We start from the raw sequence: 25151 nt of genomic DNA on the forward strand, positions 1-25151 counted from the left end.
AGGCCACCTCTCCTTATAAACTGCCCTCCTTGTGGCTTCGCTTAGAGAAACATGGACTCCAGTTCTTAAAACTTTCATTTCCATTCTTGGACCAGCAGGAAACAATGACTGGTCAAGGCATGGAAGGGGCCTCGGCCTGGGGATGTGGCCTGGTGTGTGTGTGGTGAAGAGGGTCATGAAAAAGCTCCATGCCGCCTTCTCCACATGTCTGAGCTTTGGCCACATATGTGTGTCTCCACAAATAGCAGTGTGTCTATCACATATTCACATATTGAGCACTGTTCTTGGTTTCACTCACCTCTTTTTTTTTTTTTTTTTTTTTTTGCATTTTTCCGAAGCTGGAAACAGGGAGGTAGTCAGACAGACTCCTGCATGCGCCTGACCAGGATCCACCCGGCATGCCCACCAGGGGGCGATGCTCTGCCCTTCTGGGGCATCGCTCTGTTGCATCCAGAGCCATTCTAGCGCCTGAGGCAGAGGCCACAGAGCCATCCTCAGTGCCTGGGTCATCTTTGCTCCAACGGAGCCTCGGCTGCGGGAGGGGTTAGAGAGAGACAGAGAGGAAGGAGAGGGGGAGGGATGGAAAAACAGATGGGCGCTTCTCCTGTGTGCCTTGGCCGGGTATCGAACCTGGGACTCCTACACGCCAGGCCGATGCTCTACCACTGAGCCAACCGGCCAGGGCTCACTCACCTCTTAACATCTGTTCATTAGAGTCTTAGCAGCTCTCCCGTAATATCCAATCCTTTTAGAATGGAAAAGGTACCACTTTTGACAAAAAGTGCTTGGGGATACGGCACCTGGCCCCAACATCACAGGTTCCTGAAGGTCCAGAGCAGTGCTGCTCTATAGAAATACAATGTGAGCCACATCTATCACTTTCGTTTTTTAGTTGCTGTCTTTTAAAAAGTAAAAAGAAACAGGTAATTTAAATAAAATATTATATTTGCCCAATATACCCAGAATATTATTTTAACATTTTTATAAAATATTTATTTATTTATGGGAGTTGGGGAGGCAGAGAGGCATGCACCTCTACCGGGATCCACTTGGCAAGCCCACTAGGGGGCAGTTTTCAATGCTCTGCTCATCTGGGACATTGCTCTGTTGCTCAGCAACTGAACTCTTCTTAGTGCCTGATGCGGAGGTTCTGGAGCCATCTCAGCATCCGGAGGACAACTTGCTCGAGCCATTTGGGCCATGTCTGTGGGAGATGAAGAGAGAGAGAAAGAGATAAAGTGAGAGGGAGAAGGAGGAAGAGGAAGGGTGGAGAAGCAGATGGTTGCTTCTCCTATGTGTCTTGACCAGGAAGCGAGCCTGGGACTTCTACACGCTGGGTGGATGCTCTACCACTGAGCCAACTTGCTAGGGCCAAAATGGTTATTTTTATATTGACTTTTTAAAAAACTAATTCTCCAAAACCTAGTGTGTTATTTATACTTATAATATATCTCAATTCTGAGCAGTCTCCTTTCAAGTGCTCAAAAGCCACATGTGGCTCCCATCTTGAACAGCTCTGTGCTGGGAGTCTTGGTCTTATTCTGGTGCTGGGACCAGCCCTTTCTCTCTCTGGGTGTCAGAGGGAAAACAGGGAGCCTTGGCTCTGAAATATTGCCTAGGATTTTTCTCAGACCCCCATAGGATGAGGGGCCCTGCTATTTGTGGGGACAGGCCAGTAAGACAGCATCTTGATCCCAACAACAGAGATGCTCAGAACCTCTTAGAAGCTGCTAGCAGTGGGGCTGCCATCTCTGTGGGAGTTGTCGCCAACATCGCTGCCAACCTGATCGCCTTCCTGGCTGTGCTGGCCTTCATCAACGCTGCCCTCTCCTGGCTGGGGGACATGGTGGATGTCCAGGGACTCAGCTTCCAGGTACAGTTCTGGCTGCCCACGTAGCCTAACGGGGGGGCAGGGCATCCCAGGCAGTGGGTGCTGCCTGGACATCCAGCGGAGCCCAGCTGAGCCCAGGTCCCAGCAGCTTCTCTTGCCTTGCACCTCAGCTCATCTGCTCCTACGTCCTGCGGCCCGTGGCTTTCCTGATGGGCGTGGCCTGGGAGGACTGCCCGGTGGTGGCTGAGCTGCTGGGGATCAAGCTGTTTCTGAACGAGTTTGTGGCCTATCAGGAACTCTCCCAGTATAAGCAGCGCCGCCTCATGGGGGCTGAGGAATGGGTCGGCACCAAGAAGCAGTGGATCTCCGTGAGTGTCCCCGTCCCCACTCTGAAGCAGGGTATGACACAGCTGCTTGCCCTGCTCCCTGGGCTCAGGTGGGACACACTGACCTGGCACTCAGCCTCCCGTATCCTACTGCCCTGGGCTCAAGATGGCTTCAGACTTCACTGCTGTCATCTTGAGATTTCTGAGGAGGCTGAGGTGTGAGGGAAGGAGCCTTGTTGGAGATATCTGAGATCTGGCTGTAGATGGACATCCATCCTGTGAGGCTCTTTGCCTTTCTTATTGGAAAACTGGTGTAACAACTGCCATGTCTACCCCAGAGGAATAGGCGTGAGCCTTCAGTGAGTCCCGAGAGTGAAGCAAGGAGACCTCACCACTGTATGCCCTGTTACTAACTTGTTGTCAGGTGTTGTCACTTTCTGTTAGAATTTACTTAAATGCCCTGGCTGGTGGCTCAGTGGATAGAGTGTCAGCCCAGTGTATGGACGTCCCAGGTTGATTCCCAGTCAGGGCACACAGGAGAAGTGACCATCTGCTTCTCTCTCTTTCCTCTCCCCCTTCTCTCCCTCTTCCCTCCCACAGCCAGTGGCTCAATTGGTTCAAGTGTGGCCCCAGGCACTGAGGATAGCTCAGTTGGTCCGAGGCTATCAGCCTCAGGTGCTAAAAATAGCTCAATTTTTGAGCATTGGCCCCAGATGGGGTTGCCGGGTGGATCCCTGTCAGGGTGCATGAGGTAGTTTGCCTCACTGTCTCCCTTCCTCTCACCTTAAAAAAAAAGAATTTTTTAAAAAAGTATAAAAGCTCTATAAAATGAACATTTCTGGAAGAATTAAAGCTCTATGTAACATCATCAGGAATGAAAAAGTTACCCATCTCACCATCCTAAAATAATACCTATTGTTTTATACATTTTCTTCTATTCTTTTAAAGAGAATTTATATGGTTTTCATTTCTGTATCCAAACTATTGTAGCCAGCTTTCTTCTCACCTAATTTTTATGACATAAACATCACTTTTTTTTTATTGATTTTAATTTATTGTGTTTACATAGATTCAAGTGTCCCACTGAATACACCCCCCCACCCCTGTGATCCCCTCAACATCTCTCTTGTCCTCCTCCCCCAAAGCCCTCTCCCCTTCCCTCCAGGATTTGCTTTTCTGCTCTCTATAACGCTGCGTTACATATATATAATTTCACCAATCTCTTTCCCTTCTCCGATCCCATCCTCTCATCCCCTTTCCCTCTGTCCACTTTCCCTCTGGTCCCTTTGATCCCACCTCTGCCTCTATTCCATTCCTCAGTTCACATTGTTCATTGGATTCCTCAAATGAGTGAGGTCATATGATATTTTTCTTTCTCTGCCTGGCTTATTTCACTTAACATAATAGTTTCCAGGTCCATCCACATTGTCACAAAAGGTAAGATTTCCTTCTTTTTCATGACCCCATAGTATTCCATTGTGTATATGTACCACAGTTTTTTAATCCACTTGTACGCTGATGCTTACGGACACTTCGGCTGTTTCCAGATCTTGGCTATTGTAAACAATGCTGCCATAAACATGGGGGTGCATTTCCTTTTTTGAATCAGTGATTTGGTGTTCTTAGGATATATTCCTAAAAGTGGATGGCTGGGTCAAAAGGCAGTTCCATTTTTAACTTTTTGAGGAATCTCCATACTGTTTTCCACAGTGGCTGCACCAGTCTACATTCCCACCAGCAGTGCAGGAGGGTTCCCTTTTCTCCACATCCTTGTTAGCACTTATTATGTGTTGTTTTGTTAATGAGCACCATTCTGACTGGTGTGAGGTGATACCTCATTGTGGTTTTAATTTGCATTTCTCTAATGATTAGTGATGTTGAACATTTTTTTATCAGCCTATTGGCCATCTATATGTCTTCTTTGGAAAAGTGTCTATTCATTTCTTTTGCCCATTTTTTGATTGGATTATTTATCTTCCTGGTGTTGAGATTTACAAGTTCTTTGTAAATTTTGCTCATTAACCCCTTATCAGACATATTGGCAAATATGTTCTCCCATTGTGAGGTTGGTCTTTTTTTTTTTTTTAATTCAAACAACCTTGTTTGTTTGTTTATTTATTTATTTATTTAATTTTTTACGGAGACAGAGAGAGAGTCAGAGAGAGGGATAGATAGGTACAGACAGACAGGAATGGAGAGAGATGAGAAGCATTAATCATCAGTTTCTCGTTGTGGCACCTTAGTTGTTCACTGATTGCTTTCTCATATGTGCCTTGACCGTGGGGCTATAGCAGACCGATTAACGCCTTGCTCAAGCCAGAGACCTTGGATCCAAGCTGGTGAGCCTTGCTCAAACCAGATGAGCCCGTGCTCAAGCTGGTGACCTCGGGGTCTTGAACCTGGGTCCTCTGCATTTCAGTCCAACGCTCTATCCACTACGCCACCGCCTGGTCAGGCTGGTCTTTTTATTTTGTTCATATTGTCTTTAGCTGTGCAAAAGCTTTTTAGTTGATATAGTCCTATTTGTTCATCTGGTCCTTTATTTCCCTTGCCTGTGGAGGTAAATCAGCAAATATATTTCTGCAAGAGATGTCGGAGAGCTTACTGCCTGTGTTTTCTTCTAAGATGCTTATGGTTTCACGACATACATTTAAGTCTTTTATCCATTTTGAGGGTTTTTTTGTGAATGGTTTAAGTTGGTGGTCTAGTTTCATTTTTTTGCAGGTAGCTGTCCAATGTTCCCAACACCATTTGTTGAAGAGACTGTCTTTACTCCATTGTATGCTCTTACTTCCTTTGTCAAATATCAATTGTCCATAAAAGTGTGGGTTTATTTCTGGGTTCTCTGTTCTGTTCCATTGATCTATCTGCCTGTTCTTATGCCAGTACCAAGCTGTTTTGAGTATAATGGCCTTGTAGTATAACTTGATATCAGAAAGTGTGATACCACCCACTTTATTCTTCTTTTTCAAGATTGCTGAGGCTATTTGTGTTCTTTTTTGGTTCCAGATGAATTTTTGGAATATTTGTCCTATATCTTTGAAGTATGTCATTGGTATTTTAACAGAAATTGCCTTGAATTTATAGATTGCTTTGGGTAATATAGACATTTTAATGATGTTTATTCTTCCTATTCATGAACACAGTATATGCTTCCACTTGTTTGTATCTTCCCTGATTTCTTTTATCAATGTTTTATAATTTTCCGAGTACAAGTCTTTAACCTCCTTGGTTAAATTTACTCCTAGGTACTTTATTTTTGTTGCAATAGTGAAGGGGATTGTTTTCTTAATTTCTCTTTCAGACAGTTCATTGTTGCTGTATAAAAATGCCTCTGATTTCTTTCTTTTTTTTTTTTTTTTTTTGTATTTTTCTGAAGCTGGAAACGGGGAAAAATGCCTCTGATTTCTGAATTTAATTTTATATTCTGCCACCTTGCTGAATTCATTGATCAGGTTCAGTAGTTTTTTACTGAGACTTTAGGGTTTTCTATGTACAGTACCATATCATCAGCAAATAATGATAGTTTTAATTCTTCTTTTCCAATTTGGATGCCTTTTATCCCTTCTTCTTGTCTGATTGCTGTAGCTAAGACTTCCAGAACTATGTTGAATAAGAATGGTGAAAGGGGGCACCCCAGCCTTGTTCCTAATCTTAAGGGGATTGCTTTTAACTTTTTTTTTTTTTACAGAGACAGAGATAGATAAGGACAGACAGACAGGAACAAAGAGAGATGAGAAGCATCAACCATCAGTTTTTGTTGCATCACCTTAGTTGTTCATTGATTGCTTTCTCATATGTGCCTTGACCATGGGCCTTCAGCAGACCGAGTAACCCCTTGCTCAAGCCAGAGACCTTGGGTCCAAGCTGGTGAGCTTTTTTCTCAAACCAGATGAGCCTGTGCTCAAGCTGGCGACCTGGGGGTCTCGAACCTGGGTCCTCCACATCCCTGTCTGACACTCTATCCACTGCGCCACCACCTGGTCAGGCTGCTTTTAACTTTTGCCCATTGAGTATAATGTTGGCTGTCGGTTTGTCATAGATGGCCTTTATCATGTTGAGGTATGTTCCCTGTATTCCCGCTTTGCTGAGAGTTTTGACCATAAATGGGTGCTGGATTTTATCAAATGCTTTTTCTGTATCTATTGATATTATCAAGAAGATTTTTCTTCTTCGTTTTGTTTATGTGATGAATCACATTGATTGATTTGCAAATATTGTATCAGCCTTGCCTCCCGAGAATTAATCTTACTTGATCATGATGTATAATTTTTTTCATGTATTGCTGGATCTGGCTTGCTAATATTTTGTTGAGAATTTTAGCATCTAAATTCATCAGGGATATTGGCCTATAATTTTCTTTCTTTGTGTTGTCTTTGCCTGGTTTTGGAATCAGAATTATGCTCGCCTCATAAAAGGAGCTTGGAAATCTTCCTTTCTCTTGAATTTTTTGAAATAGCTTGAGAAGGATAGGAGTTAGTTCTTTTTTGAATATTTGGTAGAATTTGCCTGTGAAGCCATCTGGCCCAGGGCTTTTGTTTGTTGGGAGTTTTTTGATAACTGTTTCAATCTCATTTGTTATAATTGGTCTGTTTAGGTTTTCTGATTCTTCCAGATTGATTTTTGAAAGATTATATGTTTCAAGGAATTTGTCCTTTTCACCTAGGTTTTCTAATTTTTTGGCATACAGTTCTTCATAATATTTTCTTACAATCCTTTGTATTTCTGCTGTGTCAGTTGTTACTTCTCCACTCTCATTTCTAATTTTATTTATTTGAGTCCTCTCTCTTTTTCTTGGTGAGTCTGTTTAAAGGTTTGTCAGTCTTGTTTACCTTTTCAAAGAACCAGCTCTTGGTTTCATTGATCCTCTGTATTTTTTTTTTAGCCTCTATGTCATGTATTTCCACTCTGATCTTTATTATTTCCATCCTTCTACTTCCTCTGGGTTTTACTTGCTCTTCTTTTTCTAGTTCTTTTAGATGCAGGGTTAAGTTCTTTATTTGAGCTTTTTCTTGCTTCTTAAGGTATGCCTGTAATGCTATGAACTTCCTTCTCAGGATTGCTTTTGCTGTGTCCCATATATTTTGAGTTATTGTATGTTCATTTTCATTTGTTTCAAGGAAATTTTTTATTTCTTCCTTGATCTCATTGTTAACCCATTCGTTATTTAATAACATGCTATTTAGTTTCCAAGTATTTGAGTGTTTTTTAGTTTTTCTATTGTTGTTGATTTCTAGTTTCATGCCATTGTGATCAGAGAAGATGCTTGATATGATTTTAATCTTCTTAAATTTATTGAGACTCGTTTTGTGTCCTAACATGTGGTCTATCCTAGAGAATGTACCATGAGCACTTGAAAAGAATGTATATTCTGCTGCTTTAGGGTGAAAGGTTCTGAAGATATCTATAAAATCCAGTTGATCTAGTGTGTCCTTTAAGTTTGCTGTTTCTTTGTTAATTTTCTTTCTTGAGGATCTATGCCCATGATGGCAAACCTTCTTATAAAAACTGCCCACTTTTGCAGTGCTGGTCAACCTTGTCCCTCCCGCCCACTAGTGGGCATTCCAGCTTTTATGGTGGGCGGTAGTTGAGCAACCAAACGGTGCCACGATTGCCCACCATGAAAGCTGGAATGCCCCCTAGTGGGCGGGAGGGACCAGGTTGACCAGCACTACAAAAGTGGGCGGTTTTTATAAAAAGGTTCGCCATCACAGATCTATGCAGTGATGTTAGTGGGGTATTGAAATCCCCTACTATGATAGTATTGCTGTTGATCTCGCTTTTTATGTCCATCAAAATCACTTTATATATTTAGGTGCTCCTATATTAGGTGCATAGATATTTATAGTGGTTATCTCTCCCTTTTGGATTGCTCCCTTTATCATTATGTATGACCTTCTTTATCCCTTACTATAGCCTTTGTTTTAAAGGCTATTTTGTCAGATATAAGTATTGCTACACCAGCTTTATTTTTCCATTTCCATTTGCATGAAATATTTTTTTCCATCCCTTTACTTTCAGTCTATGTGTATGTTTTGTTTTGAGGTGGGTCTCTTGTAGACAGCATATGTACAGGTCCTGTTTTCTTATCCATGCAGCTACCCTATATCTTTTGATTGGAGCATTTAATCCATATACATTTAAGGTTATTATTGATATGTAGTTGTTTATTGCCATTTTATTATTTAAATCTACATTCCTCTTTTACTAGATTTTTTCCTCCTTTGTTCTGTTTACAACAGGCCCCTTAACATTTCTTGCAGCATTGGTTTGGTTGTAATTAATTCCTTGAGTTTTTTTTGTTTTTTTGTCTGGGAAGCTTTTTATTTCTCCTTCAATTTTAAACAATAGCCTTGCTGGATAAAGAAGTCTTGGTTGTAGGCTCTTGTTCTGCATTACTTTGAATATTTCTTGCCATTTCTTCTGGCCTCAAGTGTTTCTGTTGAAAAGTCAGATGTCATTCTTATGGGGGCTCCTTTGTAGGTGATTGACTGCTATTCTCTTATAGCTTTTAGTATTCTTTCTTTATCTCTTAGCTTTGGTATTTTAATTATGATATGTCTTGGTGTAGGTCTCTTTGGGTTTCTCTTAATTGAAATTCTCTGTGCTTCTTGACCTTTTGACTTTTTCCTGCATCAATTTAGGGAAGTTTTCAGCTATGATTTATTCAATCAGGTTCTCTATTTCTCATTCTTTCTCTTCTCCTTCAGAATCCCTATTATGCGGATTTATTTCTCTTCATGTTGTCACAGAGCTCTCTTAGAGTTTCCTCAGACTTTTTGATCCTCTTTTCTTTTTGCTGTTCTGCTTCCGTGCTTTTGCTTACCTTGTCCTCTAAATTGCTGATTCGATCCTCTGCTTCATCCAGCCTGCTTTTATTTCCTTCTAGTGTAGTCTTCATTTCTGATATTGTCTTTGTAATTTCTGTCTGACTCTTTTTTATGATTTCAATGTCCTTTTTGATGCCTGCTATCTCTTTATTTAGGTGCTCATTTTGTCCATCTATTGTTGCTCTAAGATGCTTGAGCATCCTAACAATCATTATTCTAAACCCTGCATCTAGTATCTTGGTTAGTTCCATCTCATTCAGTTCTTTTTCTGGGGATTTCTCTTGTTGATTCATTTGAATTTCATTTTTCTCTCTCTTCCAATTTTTCTCGGTATAGACTGCTCCTTTGGATGTGTTGTTTGTGTAGCTAGCTGAGTATAGGGTTGGTGTTGTCTGCCTCCAGCTTTCAGTTGTGTTGTTTCTAGATCTTCTTGGGTGGCCTCAGCTGTTGTTTGTATTCTGCTGTGGGCTACTTGTCTACTGCTACTGCTCTTTTTGCTGTTTGTGACAGCGTTTTCTATGCCTTAGCTGGGTCAGGTGTGAGGAGCCTTTCCTTAAGATACCACTCTAACTAGGGTTGTTAGGTTCTGAGCTGGTGCTCTTCATATCTGGCTGCTGGATGTACCAGCCCTGGACCTCCCTGGCTGGAACCTGGCACAGACTAGTAGGGGTCACTGCTTTTGACTGGTCCTTAGCAACCTTCTTGGAGCTACAGGCGATCCAGAATTTGTGGCTGCCTCTGCTGGGCCCTGATGCCATTGTAAATATCAGCTGCACTCCTAGGCCGGCTTTTATCTACTCTTGGCTAGTGTGTGGCCTCTCTATTCCTGAAGTGTAGTCTTTCCACTGGCCCCCTGCTGCCTCTGTCTCCTTGGGCACTTGGGCACTGGCTCACGGGCCGTATCTGGGGCTGACTCCTCGCCTCACTGGGCTCCACCCCCCCCCCCCCGTATCCATGCAGGACGCCTCTCCAGGCTCTGCTACTCACTGTCACTGCGTGGGCCACCTGGTTCTGCCCCCCATGGGTGTGCAGGACTCCTCCCCAGGCTCTGCCCTCCCCACGGGCATGCGGGAGGCCTCTCTGGGTTCCGCCCCTGTCCACTGCATAGGCCAAGCACCATGGCCGCCTCCTCAGCCAGGCCCTTCTGCCCTTCAGAGGGTACTCAGCAGGTTGGAGGGGGGTGTAGCCCAGACCTTAGCACTCAAAACCTGTGTCCCTGATGTGCCCCCTGCTTCTAAGTGTCTCTCTGAACTGACTGGAGCAGGAGAGCCTCTGGTGGGTGGGGTAATTGCTTCCCTTTGCTGGCTTGGTTCTCCCAGGAAGAATGTCCACTTTAGGTTTGGGGAGTGACAGGGGTCAGGGTAGCTATCCCCCACAGTCTCTCCCTGTGCCCCCGAGACTACACTCTCCTCTCTCAACTCCAGTCCTCTTGGGGCTCCCTGCTCCCGGAGTCCCTGGTAAGTGGCTGTGAATGACATTTTCTGCGCGGTCCCTTTAAGACAGAGCCTGGGCTTGAGAGTTCTCTCTCCCTCTCGCAAACAGTAACCCGGCTCTACTTCCAGCTGAATACTGCCTGTATGCCTCCTCTAGTCTCTGGGGCTCCAGGCTGGGGTTCTGGTCCTGTGGCTGAGGACCCACAACTCTCTGGGCAACCAACCCTGCTGTGAGAGACCCTCTGGGCCGCCTCTCACTCCTGGGAGCAGGGCAGCCCTTTCCATGTCTCCACCTTTCCTACCAGCTCAGTGTGGTTCCTTCAGTGATGCTTGGTTATAGATTCCTCTTAGTTTAGTCCAAAGTTGGTTTTTCAAGATGATTGTTCCTAAGTTAAGTTGTAATCCACTTTGGTTCTGGGAGGTGGGAGTTGTAACATCCACCTACTTCCATGGCCATTTTCCCTCTCCCATAAGCATCACTGTTGATATCTGTACCCTCACATATTTAACCAATCCCCTGCTGTCGGGCCATTCAGGTTAATTCCATTATTTGGCAATTATGCACAATGCTGAAAGGGATAGGATTGTGTACAGAAATTTTTCCTGCTCTCGGATCATTTCCCCAGGAGCTTTCCCAGATGCGAGATGACTGAATCACATGGCATGAGTCCTCCTGTTGTTGCTGCCAGTAAGTTTCCCAAAGGGTTGTAGCAACTAAAATCACCCCCAGCTGTGCCTGAGAGCATGAACTTCACCACACATTGAACAGCACTGAGTAGCCTCTTAAAAAAAAGTTGTGCTATTTGAACAGGCAAATCATAGCTCATTGTTTTGTGTTTCTTGGATTACTAGCAACTTTTAACATACACTTATTTTGTATTTTAAGTTATTTTTTATTCATTGTTTGATTTTTTGAGAAAGAGGAAGAGAGAGAGACAGAGAGAGAGAAACATTGATTTTGTTGCTCCACTCATTCATGCCATCGTTGGTTGATTCATGCACATGCCCTGACTGGGGATCAAACCACCTGCACCCTTAGCACATTGGGACAATGCTCCAACCAACTAGCTACCTGCCCAGAGCCTAAGTTATTTGTTTTATAATTGTAAAGGAAGGTACTCTTTTTAAAAAAGTTTGTATAGAGGCCGTGGCCAGTTGGCTCAGTGGTAGAGCGTCGGCCTGGCGTGTAGAGGTCCCAGGTTTGATTCCCGGCCAGGGCACACAGGAGAAGCGCCCATTTGCTTCTCCACCCCTCCCCCTCTCCTTCCTCTCTGTCTCTCTCTTCCCCTCCCGCAGCCGAGGCTCCATTGGAGCAAAGATGGCCCGGGCGCTGGGGATGGCTCCTTGGCCTCTGCCCCAGACGCTAGAGTGGCTCTGGTCGCGGCAGAGCGACGCCCCGGAGGGGCAGAGCATCGCCCCCTGGTGGACAGAGTGTTGCCCCCTGGTGGGCGTGCCAGGTGGATCCCGGTCGGGCGCATGCGGGAGTCTGTCTGACTGTCTCTCCTGGTTTCTAGCTTCAGAAAAATACAAAAAAAAAAAAAAAGTTTGTATAGAGTAAAAAGCACAGATTTCCCCTCACTCCTCATTCTCAGCTCCTGTCTCTCCTCTAAAGACAATAGATGGTACACACTTTCAGAATCTTTTTTTTTTTTTTAACAAACTTCATTTCTTCAGCAAGTATTTGTTGAGACCTCTGAGGTGCCAGGCACTCACTCGGTGAGGTACCAGGAATAGAAAGGGGAATTAGACAGACATGGTCCCGCTGGTGTAGAACTTTCATCTAGTGAAAGACACAGGCAAAACACAAGAAAGCAAAGGAATAAAAAATAAAATAACCACAATTTGTGGTAAGTTCTATAAAGGAGACAACAGGAGGAAACATGGATGAGGTTCTTGATTGGCTGGGCTGCGTAGGAACTTCCTTAGTTACCTAACCTCTTGGAGCCTCAGTTTTGTCTTCTCTACAATAAGAGCAATTATACTACCTTATAACTATAATAATTGTCCGGTATTTTTTATTATTTAATGTTTAAAGTCTCAATATTCATTTGCTTCCATGATCTAGGATTTTTTTTAGGTTGTTTTTTTTATATACTTATTTTTAGAGCAAGAGGAGAGAAAAAGAAAGAGAAGGGGAGAGGAGCAGGAAGCATCAAGCCCCATATGTGCCTTGACCAGGCAAGCCCGGGGTTTTAAACCAGTGACCTCAGTGTTCCAGGCTGACGCTTTATCCACTGCACCACCACAGGCCAGGCACAGGATTATTTTTTATATGATATGAGATATGGGTCTAAGCCAATTTTCCGCCCTCAATCGTCACATTTGGGGCTCATAACACCTCCTTCTGGGAAATTAAATAACTGTTCAGTGCAAAAGAGAAAGAGAATTACTCTGCTTAAACATGTACTGTGTGCCCGGTGCTTCCCACACATGGCATGACTCTTGCGCTGGCCCTTCCAGGCTGGTACTATCATCCCCACATTCCAGACGGAGAAACAAAAATGCAAAGAGGCTATTGACTCACTCACCCTGATCATACCTGAGTACAAGCCTGGAACCCCAGTTGCTGGGCTCCACGTCCCTCACTCTCTTCACTAGGCCACACTCTCTCCACCTTCAGGATGACAACACCCTCCGAGCTCAGCCTGAGGATCACAGGAGACAGAGTGTAAGACTGCAGAGTGTTGGGAAGGGGCCGTTCACCTAAATGGCTCCTGGTGCAGAGCTTGGTAGACTGAGCAAGGCTGAATCACACCCAGAAAGGCTGGAAATTAAGCTGAGAAGATAGAAGGGCACCTGAGGTGGTGCAGCTTGAACTGACTTAGAGCTGGGTGTGCAAAGCCTGGGAGGGGACAGCACCAAGCACTTCCAAGGTCAAAGACACAGAACAAGTGGGTGATATGAAGGCCAGTGAGCCAGGTGGCGTAGAGTGCTCCCATCCCATCTGAGGGGAACTCCTCCTCACTCCTCTTCTGTAATTCCAGGTCAGGGCAGAGATCCTCACAACCTATGCCCTCTGTGGATTTGCCAACTTCAGCTCCCTTGGGATCATGCTGGGAGGCCTGAGTGAGTCTTATGGGGGCATTGAGGGTGTCTTGGCCTTTTGGGGGCCTGGACTCTAGTCTCAGCTATGAAATAACTTCCTGGGGACCTGCAGGCCTCAGTTGCTCCCTTTGTCTAAGGCAAGGCCTGAGTGAAATGACAATAGAGCTTCCTCCCAGCCTGGGGATCCCATGATTCTCTGCTTCTGAGAGTGGTCCAGGCCAGGCCTGGCTCTGGGGTCTGGGGAAGGACAGGAAGTACCGTGCTGGCCTGTCCCGAGATTCTGGCCGATCATTTCCCACACCACCGTGAACAGGCAGGCCTGGGCCGCCTAGAGGGGAGTTCTCTGCTCAGGTCTCAGCTCTGCACAGAAACCGTTTCCATTCCTCATAGTCCCCCTCCCTGGGGGTGTAGACACCCCATTTTACAGAGCAGCATACTGAGTCTTGGAGAAGTGAAGTGATGGCCTAAGTCTCTTAGCTAGTAAGTGGCTGAGTGTGTATTTAACCCCAGGTCTGCCTGACTCCAGACCCAGATTCTTTTCCTGCACCTGCCACTGATGACATGTGCGGGGAGCTGTAAGGTACTCCTTAGTGGCCCAAGTCAGGCCAAGGAAATGACCCTGGACTCCCAAACTCAGCCAGCCAAAGAGGGAGGGGAGTGAGCAGATGCAGCCAGAGGTGCAGAGTGTGGGTCAGAGGTCCATGATGTCCTGGCCTTAGCATTCCTGTCCCCTTGCAGCCTCCATGGCCCCCCAACGGAGGAGCGACTTCTCCCAGATCGTGCTCCGGGCGCTCTGCACAGGGGCCTGCGTATCCCTTGTGAACGCCTGCGTTGCAGGTGAGTCCCTGCCTGGCAGAGTCCTGACTGTCTAGCTGGACTGGGCACTGAGGCTCTGGCCTCTTTGGAAGGGGATGGAAAGTGCAGGTATAGACCCTGCTCACTGGCTGCTTTTCCTGCATAGGGATCCTCTATGTGCCCAGGGGGGCGGAGGTCAACTGTGCGACCCTCCTGAACATGACGCTCAGCAGCAGCAGCTTCGAGGTGTACCAGTGCTGCCGCGAGGTCTTCCAGAGGTGAGGAACTGAGCATGTCTTGGGCACCAGGGCAAAAGGGGTAGAAATGTCATGGCTGTGTTTGACTTGGCCAGGGGAGGAGGAAGTGGGTCTTGAGAACCAAACCTGGGGAGGAAAGGTGGACCAGAGACATGGAGTGTCTTACCCAGGGTTGCACAGCCTTTAGTGGCCAGCGGAGCTAGTCCTAGAGCTCAGACTGCAGCCTTTGTTTTTTTTTCAGCCCCAGCCCAGAGTTCAGCCCAGAAGCCCTGGACAACTGCTGTCGATTTTACAACCACACAATCTGCGCATAGTGGGGACAGCATGCCTTTGTGCCTTCTGGGGGCTGTCCTTCCCCAGGAGGCCGCTGACCCCACTGTTCCCCCTCCCGGCCTCTCCTGAGGACACCGCACTGTGAAGGGGTGGCAGGGTGGGTGGGTAGAGGCTGAGAGAGTGTGTAAGCGAATGTAGGATGTGCCCCACTCCTCACCCCCCGTGCTCCCCCATTTCTCCTCCCAAATGCAAATTCTCAGAGTCACTTCTGCCCCCTCGTCTCTCCCCTTCACCTCCAGCAGCCTCTGGTTTTCTGTAACCCCCTTCCTGCCATGGGTCTCTCTCGTGTCTTTCCTTCTATTACGGTCCCTCACCCCTGGCCTTCCAGCCCCCTCCTTCTCTTCTCTGGGCATTTGGGGCTCTTTGAGACTTACCTCTGCTGCTGGCTTTTCTTAGAGATGCTCTTCCTTACTTTCAGAGACTCCCTTTCTGTCTCCCCCATAGCAAATCTGGTATCCCATGGAACACTGTCCCACAAGTTGTCCAGAGTTTCCATGGTCCACTAGGTTTGGGAAACACTGGGTTAAACAAAGTTAGGGTTTTGGGGGTTTTTTTAAGTGAGAAGAGGGGAGTTAGAGAGACAGACTTCTGACAATCTCCATCTGGGACTGATGCTCAAATCAACCGAGCTATTCTCAGTGCCTGAGGCCGACACTTGGACCAACCAAGCCACTGGCTGCAATAGGGGAAGAGAGAGAGAGAAGGGGGAGAGGAAGGAGAAGAGAAACAGATGGTTGCTTCTCATGTGTGCCTGACTGGGAATCAAACCTGGGATGTCCACACTCTGGGCTGATGCTCTAAATAAGGGGTAGTCAACCTTTTTATACCTACCGCCCACTTTTGTATCTCTGTTAGTAGTAAAATTTTCTAACCGCCCACTGATTTCACAGTAATGGTGATTTATAAAGTAGGGAAGTAACTTTACTTTATAAAATTTATAAAGCAGAGTTACAGCAAGTTAAAGCATATAATAATAATTAATTACCAAGTGCTTTATGTCAGATTTTCACTGTTTGGCAAAATAAATCTTTATAAAACAACTTATTATAGTTAAATCTATCTTTTTATATATACTTTGGTTGCTCCGCTACCACCCACCATGAAAGCTGGAATGCCCACTAGTGGGCAGTAGGGACCAGGTTGACTACCACTGATCTAAATACTGAGCGAACAGCCCATGGCCTGTTTTTTGTTTTTGTTTTTTTAAAACTATGAACATGTCAGAGCTTGTTGTTGATATGATAGGAAATGTTTTCCAAATTTGTTTGACTGTAAGAACTTTTTTGAAGGAAACATCTCTTAGTTGAGGATTCCATAGAACACAATTTGGGAAATATTGATTAATGTTCAAACTACTTTACATAATTGTGCTACTCACAGATGTTTACATAACATCGTTTGCCCAGTACATTCTCAGTGCTTCATACATTCTACCTCAATCTTTACCACAACCCTGTGAAGGCAGGTACTGTTATCATCCCCAGGTGAGGCCCAGAAGGGTTAAGTAACTTGCTTGCCAAGAGTGACCCAGCTGGGGAGATGCAGATGCGGAATTTGAACCCAGGCCATCCAGTTCTACAGGCTGTGGTGTTTGCTCTGTGTTGGACTGCTAGCAGTCACAGAACTGTTGTGTACTTACCCTCACCTTCTTGCCCTGCCTTTTCCCCATCCTGACCCATGTGACCAGCAGGGCAGGCTTCCGAGGTGTTTTCCCTGCCCTACTCCTTTATCTCTGGGGTCCTGCCACATAGCACATCCCCTCCTTCTCGCTTTTCTCTCTGCTGCTCCCATCTCAAGTCTCAGTTCCCCAGCAGCTTTGGCTGCCGTGACTGGCCGTGTCCCTGTCCCTGGGTCACTGAGCTCCTGTGTCCTCACCCCCTCTGTCAAGTCGGGCTTCCCAGCTGGGGCCAGTGCTGGCCTGAGGCAGAGGGAATGTGGAACCTGGTCATCCTGCTCGGGGCCGGTCAGCCGGGTGCTGCTCCTGTTCCATCATGGCCTTTGGTTTTACCGAAACTGGCCTTGCTATTTGCAGGCCCCACAGGCTAGCTTAGGGTTCCTGTCCTTAGGGCTTGAGTGCTTCACCTGAGCTTTGCAGAGTGAAGTCTTAGCCTGACTCCCATCCCTGTGGCCGAGCCCTTGACTTGCTCTCTGCAGCCCCCCACTCAGCCCCTATCCCTGCCCCAACTCCACACGGGCTGTCTCAGGACGTCCTGCTGATGTGAGCTGCACAGCAGTCTCTCAGTATTGGACCCGGGCCCCTCCTGCCTGACTGTTGGGTCATAAGCTGCCTAAGGGTCCCTACCCCCCTCCTCCCCCGACTCCCAGCTCACTCAGCAGATAGCCAGTGTCATTCCCAGAAGGCAGTAAGCCCGAAAAGACAGTGCTCACCATACTTCTGCCTTCTGTCCCAGTACCCAGCACAGTGCTGGGCCCCTGTAATGCGCTGGGTAGGTACTTGTGGGATTGACTTGTACCTTCTCCCAGAACCACCAGTGTGTTCACGTTGTAGGAGACTAACTGTCATGTGACGTTATAGTGGCCCAAATATGTCACCCAAGAGATATGTCCAAGTTCTATCTCGTGGTACCTGTGAATGTGAACTTATTGGAAATAGGGTCTTACATGTGTAATTAAACTAAGTAAGTCAAGATGAGATTATCCTGAATATAGCCTCAATCCAATGATGTATAACAGGAAGGGGGGGCAATTTGAGGCACAGGCACAGAGACGTGCAATGACAAGATGGAAGCAGAGATCAACATCATCAGGCTCAGGACACAGCCCCCCCCCCCCCCCCACACACACACACACAAGCCAGGGGACGCCTGGAGCTGCCAGAAGCCGGAAGCAGGGTAAGAGGATTCAGAGGGTGCATGCCCTGCAGGTTTCCTACTTCTGGGCCCAGAACTGTGAGAGAATAAATTTCTACTGTTTAAGCCACCACGTTTGCGGTCATTTGTTATGGCAGCTCTGGGAAACTAATAGAGGTATTTTGAATAGAATTCTAGAACAGAAAAAAATTACATAGGGGAAAACTAATAAAATCCAAACAAAGTATGGAGTTTAGTTAAAAACATTAATATTGGTTTGTTCGTGGTAGGAATGTACCATAGTTAACATAGGCGGTGAACACAGAGGAAACTGGCTGTGGGATATATGGGACCTGCGTATTATTTGGGCAGCCTATTTGTAAATCTAAAACTATTCTAAAGTGTAAAACAATCTGAAAACTGAATGGGGAATATCCTGCATTGATACAGGTGGAGTGTAGCTTCTAACGCAGCCAGTGGGTGGTTCCGTCCTGCACAATGCGTGTCTCAGGAGGCAGCCCACCAAGGCCTATGAGCTGCCTGGGGGGCTACACCTACTCCCCTCCCACCGCCTCTGGCCATGGCCCTGCTCTCACCTCTCCTGCCCCTCCCTTTAATTCAAGTGAATCAGTCCCGACCTCTTTACAACCACATGAAGAACATCATCTGCTTAGAATTCCTTTCGACTCAGAATGAGTGAGCCCTGAGTTTGGACAGGACCCAAACCATCATTTTTTTTTTTTTTTTTTTTTTAGATTTTTTTTTTTTTTTTCATTTTTCTGAAGCTGGAAACAGGGAGAGACAGTCAGACAGATTCCCGCATGCACCCGACCGGGATCCACCGGCACACCCACCATGGGGCGAAGCTCTGCCCACCAGGGGGCGATGCTCTGCCCATCCTGGGCTTCGCCATGTTGCGACCAGAGCCACTCCAGCGCCTGAGGCAGAGGCCACAGAGCCATCCCCAGCGCCCGGGCCATCTTTGCTCCAGTGGAGCCTTGGCTGCGGGAGGGGAAGAGAGAGACAGAGAGGAAAGCGCGGCGGAGGGGTGGAGAAGCAAATGGGCGCTTCTCCTGTGTGCCCTGGCTGGGAATCGAACCCGGGTCCTCCACACGCTAGGCCGACGCTCTACCGCTGTGACAACCGGCCAGGGCCCAAACCATCATTTTGAGGATGTCCGCCCCTGCCAACTGTCCTGAGAATTTTTACACCCACAGGATGGATGTCTCTGTCACCATGCTCTTCTGTGTGAATCGTGAGACTCCACTCCCCCAGCCACCACTGACTGAACCAGGACTAACACCTGTCTCAGGGGAAGCCAAACCCACAGTTCTGCCAATGGCCTTTCAGATTCTTGGGGAAAAGTTTGAACACAACAACAAAGCCCAGAAACAGAGCTGGGAGCTGAGTCACCACAGTGGGGCTGGCCTGGCGCTGATCTCATTCCCACTCTGCCTGCCTCCAAGTTGCTCAGGTTTTCCTTGGATTCAATGACAGCTGAATTGTCTCCAGAAACCCCGTCTAATCTGAGCTGCTGTGCAAAGATTGCTTTTACCTTGTAATCAAAAGGGTCCTGCCTAGGAGAGCCACATTATTAAACTCCCCATGCCTCTTGGGGTTAAGTAGTCATTTATCATTTGCTTGAATACCATCAAAAGAAGCTTCTTGCTGTCTTGCCACGCAACCCAATTACTATTGGACAACTCCACTTCTTTTTTTTTTTTTTTTTTTTTTTTTTTTGTATTTTTCTGAAGCTGGAAACGGGGAGAGACAGTCAGACAGACTCCCGCATGAGCCCGACCGGGATCCACCCGGCACGCCCACCAGGGGGCGTCGCTCTGCTGGGACCAGAGCTACTCTAGTGCCTGGGGCAGAGGCCAAGGAGCCATCCCCAGTGCCCGGGCCATCCTTGCTCCAATGGAGCCTTGGCTGCGGGAGGGGAAGAGAGAGACAGAGAGGAAGGGGGGGGGGGGGTTGGAGAAGCAAATGGGCGCTTCTCCTATGTGCCCTGGCCGGGAATCGAACCCGGGTCCCCCGCACGCCAGGCCGACTCTCCACCACTGAGCCAACCGGCCAGGGCCCAACTCCACTTCTTAGATGGTTCTTTTTTCTTTTTCCCTAAGGTTTTATTTATTGATTTTACAGAGAGAGGAGAGGGGGGAGTGGAGCGAGAAGTATCATAGTTGCTTCACTTTAGTTGTTTGTTGGTTGCTTGTCACATGTGCCTTTTCCAGGCAAGCCTAGGGTTTCGAACCAATGACCTCAGCGTTCCAGGTCAACACTCTCTCCATTTTGCCACCACAGATCAGGCCGATGGTTCTTTTTGATTTTGCATTAAGAAGTGATCCATTTTCATCCAGTTTTGCCATTCTGGGCTATTCAGAACAAGCCCCATTTTGTGTGTATATTTTTATTGTTCTTTTTTTATTTACCAAAGTAATACTTGCTTGTGATTTTTAAATTAAAAAAATATTTTTATGACTTTATTTATTCATTTTAGAGAGGAGAGAGAGAGAGAGAGAGAGAGAAGAGGGAGGAACAGAAAGCACCAACTCCCATATGTGCCTTGACCAGGAAAGCCTGAGGTTTTGAACTGGTGACCTCAGCATTCCAGGTTGATGCTTTATCCACTGCACCACCACAGGTCAGACTTTAAAAAGTCAAGTCTTATTGAAAGCTTACAGAACAAGCCATTCAACAGTTTGAGCATGGTGACCATCCAGGCTTCTCTGCTCTGAGCTGGGAATCCTTAGTTCTTCCCTGTTTCTCACATAGTACATAGTAATTTTAAATTTTGCCCCAGACTCACGTGCAGACAGTGCATGAGTTATGGGCAAGTCCAAGGTTGAAGCCAGAGCCCAGCATGGTGAACATGATCTCAAGGGTGTAACCAAGACATTGTGATGAGACTAAAGATGGACTATAGCCTCAGTGGGTATTTGAAAGTGGCAGAACAAAGAGAAAGGGGGTGTGTTAAGAAGCTACATGCCTGCTTCAGGAATCCTGAAAGTTGAAGGCTTGCATGTTGAGGATGAAGCATGAGAAGGAGTTGCCATTGAAGGAGAGACTGGGAGAAAGTCCTGGCCTGGATCACCAAGGGAACCAGAGAAAGGATACGACAGGAGAGGAACAGCGAGGGCCTTATCTTTTGGAACTCCTGCTGGGGCTCCTGTTTATCCACCATCAAGAGCTCAGCAAGTTCCCAACTTGCCTGGGATGTGCTTTCCATTCTCAGAAGTGGAGGGGTATTTCTGCTTTCGGCCATGTTCTGACAGAGGTGGAACGGAGGAGTAGCATAATTACGCCAACAGACTTGTGACTAACAGCGAAGGGACTGCCGACCCAGCCAGGTGCTTAATTCTGCACTGAGGGACAACGGCATTCGGGAAAGAGACTCTAAGAGTGAAGTCAGCTCTTGAATGGAACTCTGGTTCTGATGTGCCAAAATATCCCAGCAAGGAAAGGAAGGCGGAGGTGATAAAAGAAATCAACATGGTTATAAGTGATCCTAGGAACCTGATTTATAAGCTCAGAATTTTAAAATAACAGGCACCAAAGTCTGGCCAAAGAACACACAACCCAGCAGAGGAGAGAGAACCGGTTATCCTGTGATAGTCTAGATAGGCCCCTGGCCACCTCACAGAAAGACTCTGGTTCCCAGCCCTCCTTGCAGCTAGGTATGTCCGTGTTACTCAGGTCTAGTCAATGGAGCGGGATCAAAAGTCAAGCAGGCAGCCTCTGCATCATGCTCTGAATGAAAGGGTCAGCTTTTTCTTAAAGGGCTAGAAAGTTAAATATTTTAGGTGTTGTTGACCATGTTATATTATCTCTGTTGCAACTACTCAATTTAGACAATTCTTAAGCAAATGAGAGTGGCTACGTTCCAATGAAACTGAGTTTACAAAAACAGGTGGCCAGCCCGCGGGTTGCAGTTAGTTGACCTCCATGCCCTCAGTCCACTTCACAGTTCTGCTCCATGCCAGTTGGAATAGAAATGAGAAGGCGAGTCAGCTTGGACCGTGGAGACAAAGGCAACACCCTGGGGACTGGCAGCCATGAGTCAGGAGGAGCCTGGGCCCGTGATGTCTCTGTAGAGCAAGGCTGCCACAACGGTGCAGAACTGATATGAGAGAGGAAGAACGTCTGTCTCTTTTATGTCGTTGTTGGGGATCTTTGGTACACACACCCTGCCAGAGGACAAGAGAAGCAAGGCAAACAGTCTTATCCTTTCCCTGTGGGGTTCCCAATGAACAGATGGGAAATACGGAATTATTACCCAGGGGCCCGTCACCTGGGTTCTCTGGCAATTCCTGGCTCTCTGGCTTATTCTGACTGGGGCGCTTCAGAGGGCTCCTCCCTCTGACAAAGTCCACATGTGGAGTATACCACCCACCGCTCAGTAAGACTGGAGAGAGGAAAGAGTGTTCATGTTCAGATACACGTGAGGAGACAAGGAGAGAGACAACCAGGTGGCCAAACTGCAAAGTTTTCCAATTTAGCATCACGACAGGAGAGCACCAGAGAGAAGAAGGAAGAAGGAAGGGTCCTGGGGGCTCCACACCTCAGGCTCATGGAAGCAGGGAAACAAAAGAGACTGATCTGCTGTGTGTAACCTGTTCATGTGGCCCAGCCCATAATGTGGAATCAAACCAATCATATCCGTGTTTGCTCCTTGAGGTGAACAGGAAGGTAGCACCAGAAAAGCATCCCTTCCCATTCCTCAACCAGCTCTCCTCCCACCCGCCAAGCATTAAAATTATGTTTAGAGCAAATACATACATACGTATGTACATAAATAAACAAGCAAGGAAGAGATGATCCCACAAGGACTGTTTGGAAGATTTCAAATCCTTATACAGGTTATATTGCTATCTGACTTCTCTCAATATGGACAGCTTTTGTATCTTTTCAAGATGGGACTCCTTAGTTCTCATCTATAAGTAAGATGAGCAAAATCAACAGGTCAAGGCTGCTCACGGAAATGGCCCACAGAATGCAGCAAACTCTCCTGGATGTTAGTAAACATCTGTGTCCAGTGACCGCATGTGCTTAGACCAAAGTGATAGAGCTTGAGGAGGTGTGGGAAACTGCAGTGTAGGCTGCTTCTATCACTCAGTGACAACTGACAGAGGACACATTTTCGCGAAGCAAAATTTGTTTTATTTTAAGATTTTTATTTATTGATTTTAGAGAGAGTAAAGAGAGAGAGAAAAGGAGGAGGAAAGGAATAGAAAGGATCAACTCCTAGTACATAGTTGCTTGTTGTATGTGCCTTGACCCAGCAAGGCCGGGGTTTCAAAAAGCAACCTCAGTATTCCAGGTCAATGCTTCATCCACAGGCCAGGCTGGTTTTCTTTATAAGAAGAAAAAAAAAAAGTCATTCAGGGATGGGATGGGAATGTCACTTATAAACTAAAGATTGCTTTTATCTTCTGAAACCTTCGTAATAAGAATCTTTTCTAATTCTAGAGACATCACTTGCTTATATTTGAACTATTTTTTCAAAGCCAACTCCTCTATTAGAGGAGAAATAAACTGTGTTAAAGCACACAGCTTTCAAAGGATCTCTTCTCCGGCAGTGACCCCAGGGCAAATATCTCTAATCTCCTCCAATCTCCTGTGTTTGAGCTTCGGGGCCTGATGTTATTGCCTTGTCAGCTGCACTGAACCAAAGTCAGAGGCTGGGACCAGGGTCATCTCGGTAAGTACAGAGCCCAGGGTGAGAAAGTCTGCTGGCTGGTTGTCAGATACCCTTCCTACTGAAAAGTTTCAATCGAATAGCTTAGGGGAAGAGGAATGAATGGGGTCCTGCAGGTCACCAGGAAGGGCAGGGGAACAGCTGCAGGCAGTGGAGCCCAGGGACTTCATGGCTGCAGGGTTCTCTGCTTCTCAGTCCCTGCTTTTTGTTGCCTTTCTACATGGTGACCTCTTATTGAGTTGGCTTTCTCCAGAAGGCTGGGATCGTGGCCATCAGAAAGTCATGGATTCACATGGTAATTCACTTCCCTGACAGCTAGATGAAAAAAATGCAAATCTCCAAGAGCATGATTGATCCTCCAGAGCCATGATCCTCCCCCAGACCGAGCATTAAGGCCTGGCAGGTGAGATGTGATGATTAGTCTAGTCCGGCTCTTTTTTTTTTTTTTTCCCCCATTTTTCCGAAGCTGGAAACGGGGAGTCAGTCAGACAGACTCCCGCATGCGCCCGACCGGGATCCACCCGGCATGCCCACCAGGGGGCGATGTTCTGCCCCTCTGGGGCGTCGCTCTGTTGCATCCAGAGCCATTCTAGCGCCTGAGGCAGAGGCCACAGAGCCATTCCCAGCACCCGGGCCATCTTTGCTCCAATGGAGCCTCGGCTGCGGGAGGGGAAGAGAGAGACAGAGAGGAAGGAGAGAGGGAGGGGTGGAGAAGCAGATGGGCGCTTCTCCTGTGTGCCCTGGCCGGGAATTGAACCTGGGACTCCTGCACGCCAGGCCGACGCTCTACCGCTGAGCCAACCAGCCAGGGCTAGTCCGTCTCTTTTGTCCACTCCTTGAACAAGTCCTGTGACTTGAGAGACAGAGGTCCTCTTTGGACAGCTGGTTGGAGAGGGAGTGACGGGCAGTTCCCCAGAAGAACAGGAGTGTTGGCCCCCAAAGAAAGAGAGCTATTTTTTCCATGCAGCTATAAAGACTTGCAATGGTAGTGCATCTCTCTAAAAGTCTGAGATAATAGAAATAATGGAAATTTAGCTTTTATACTAACTTAGAGAAAAATGGATTAACGTTTCCTGAATGCTTATTATGGGACAAGTTCTTTGCATATCCTATCCTGTGTAATCTTTAAAAAAAAAAAATCTCCTCTGAGGCAGGTGTTTATTATTCTCCACATTTTACCGATGAGGAAACAGATGTGGAGAGGTGACATGGTTTGCTCCAGGACACGTGGCTCAATGGCTGAGCCAGGTTTTGAAACCAGTTCTGTTTGATTTTAATTCCATGCTTTGACTATCATTCTACATTGGCTTCCTCATTAATCTACCCAGTGGCCACATCTATGTGTAAAATACTTTAAACTAAATTATTATTATTCTGATTAAAAATATCAAGCCTCTGTGGTGCTTTTAAAAGGTGGCTGCAAATTCTGTCGCACTACTCTTACTGAGAGGCCAGTCTGTGCCCCTCTTTTCTCACCCGAGCAGGCTTGTGACCGCTTCAACCTGTGGACTCTGGTGGAAATGATGCTATGTGACTTCTGAGGCTGGGTACCTCCATCGGTGTGGGCTGCTGTAACACAGTACCAAAGACTCAGTTCCTTAGACTACAAGGAAAAGATCAAGGTGCTACCAGATTTGGTATCTGGGGAGGGCAGTCTTTCTTATTTGTAGAGGTTACCTTCACATGACAGGGAGGGAGAGGGCTTTAGGCTCTGTTTTCTTTTTATTTATTTATTTATTTATTTATTTGTATTTTTCTGAAGCTGGAAACGGGGAGAGACAGTCAGACAGACT

At 46.5% G+C, this 25151-nt stretch overlaps 1 protein-coding gene across 1 annotated transcript in view; it reads left to right on the plus strand.

Annotated features, from left to right (window-relative positions):
* Nucleotides 1–15834, plus strand: part of SLC28A1 (solute carrier family 28 member 1) — a 52672-nt gene extending 36838 nt beyond the window's left edge. The window contains exons 13-18 of the mRNA XM_066355431.1: nt 1705–1873; nt 2002–2199; nt 13405–13486; nt 14204–14302; nt 14427–14538; nt 14759–15834. Coding sequence (XP_066211528.1) covers nt 1705–1873; nt 2002–2199; nt 13405–13486; nt 14204–14302; nt 14427–14538; nt 14759–14831 — 733 coding nt within the window. The 3' untranslated portion in view covers nt 14832–15834. The remainder of the gene's footprint in view (nt 1–1704; nt 1874–2001; nt 2200–13404; nt 13487–14203; nt 14303–14426; nt 14539–14758) is intronic.
* Nucleotides 15835–25151: the final 9317 nt, after the last annotated feature.

Source organism: Saccopteryx leptura, chromosome 13 (genome assembly GCF_036850995.1).
Source record: "Saccopteryx leptura isolate mSacLep1 chromosome 13, mSacLep1_pri_phased_curated, whole genome shotgun sequence".
NCBI lineage: Eukaryota > Metazoa > Chordata > Mammalia > Chiroptera > Emballonuridae > Saccopteryx > Saccopteryx leptura.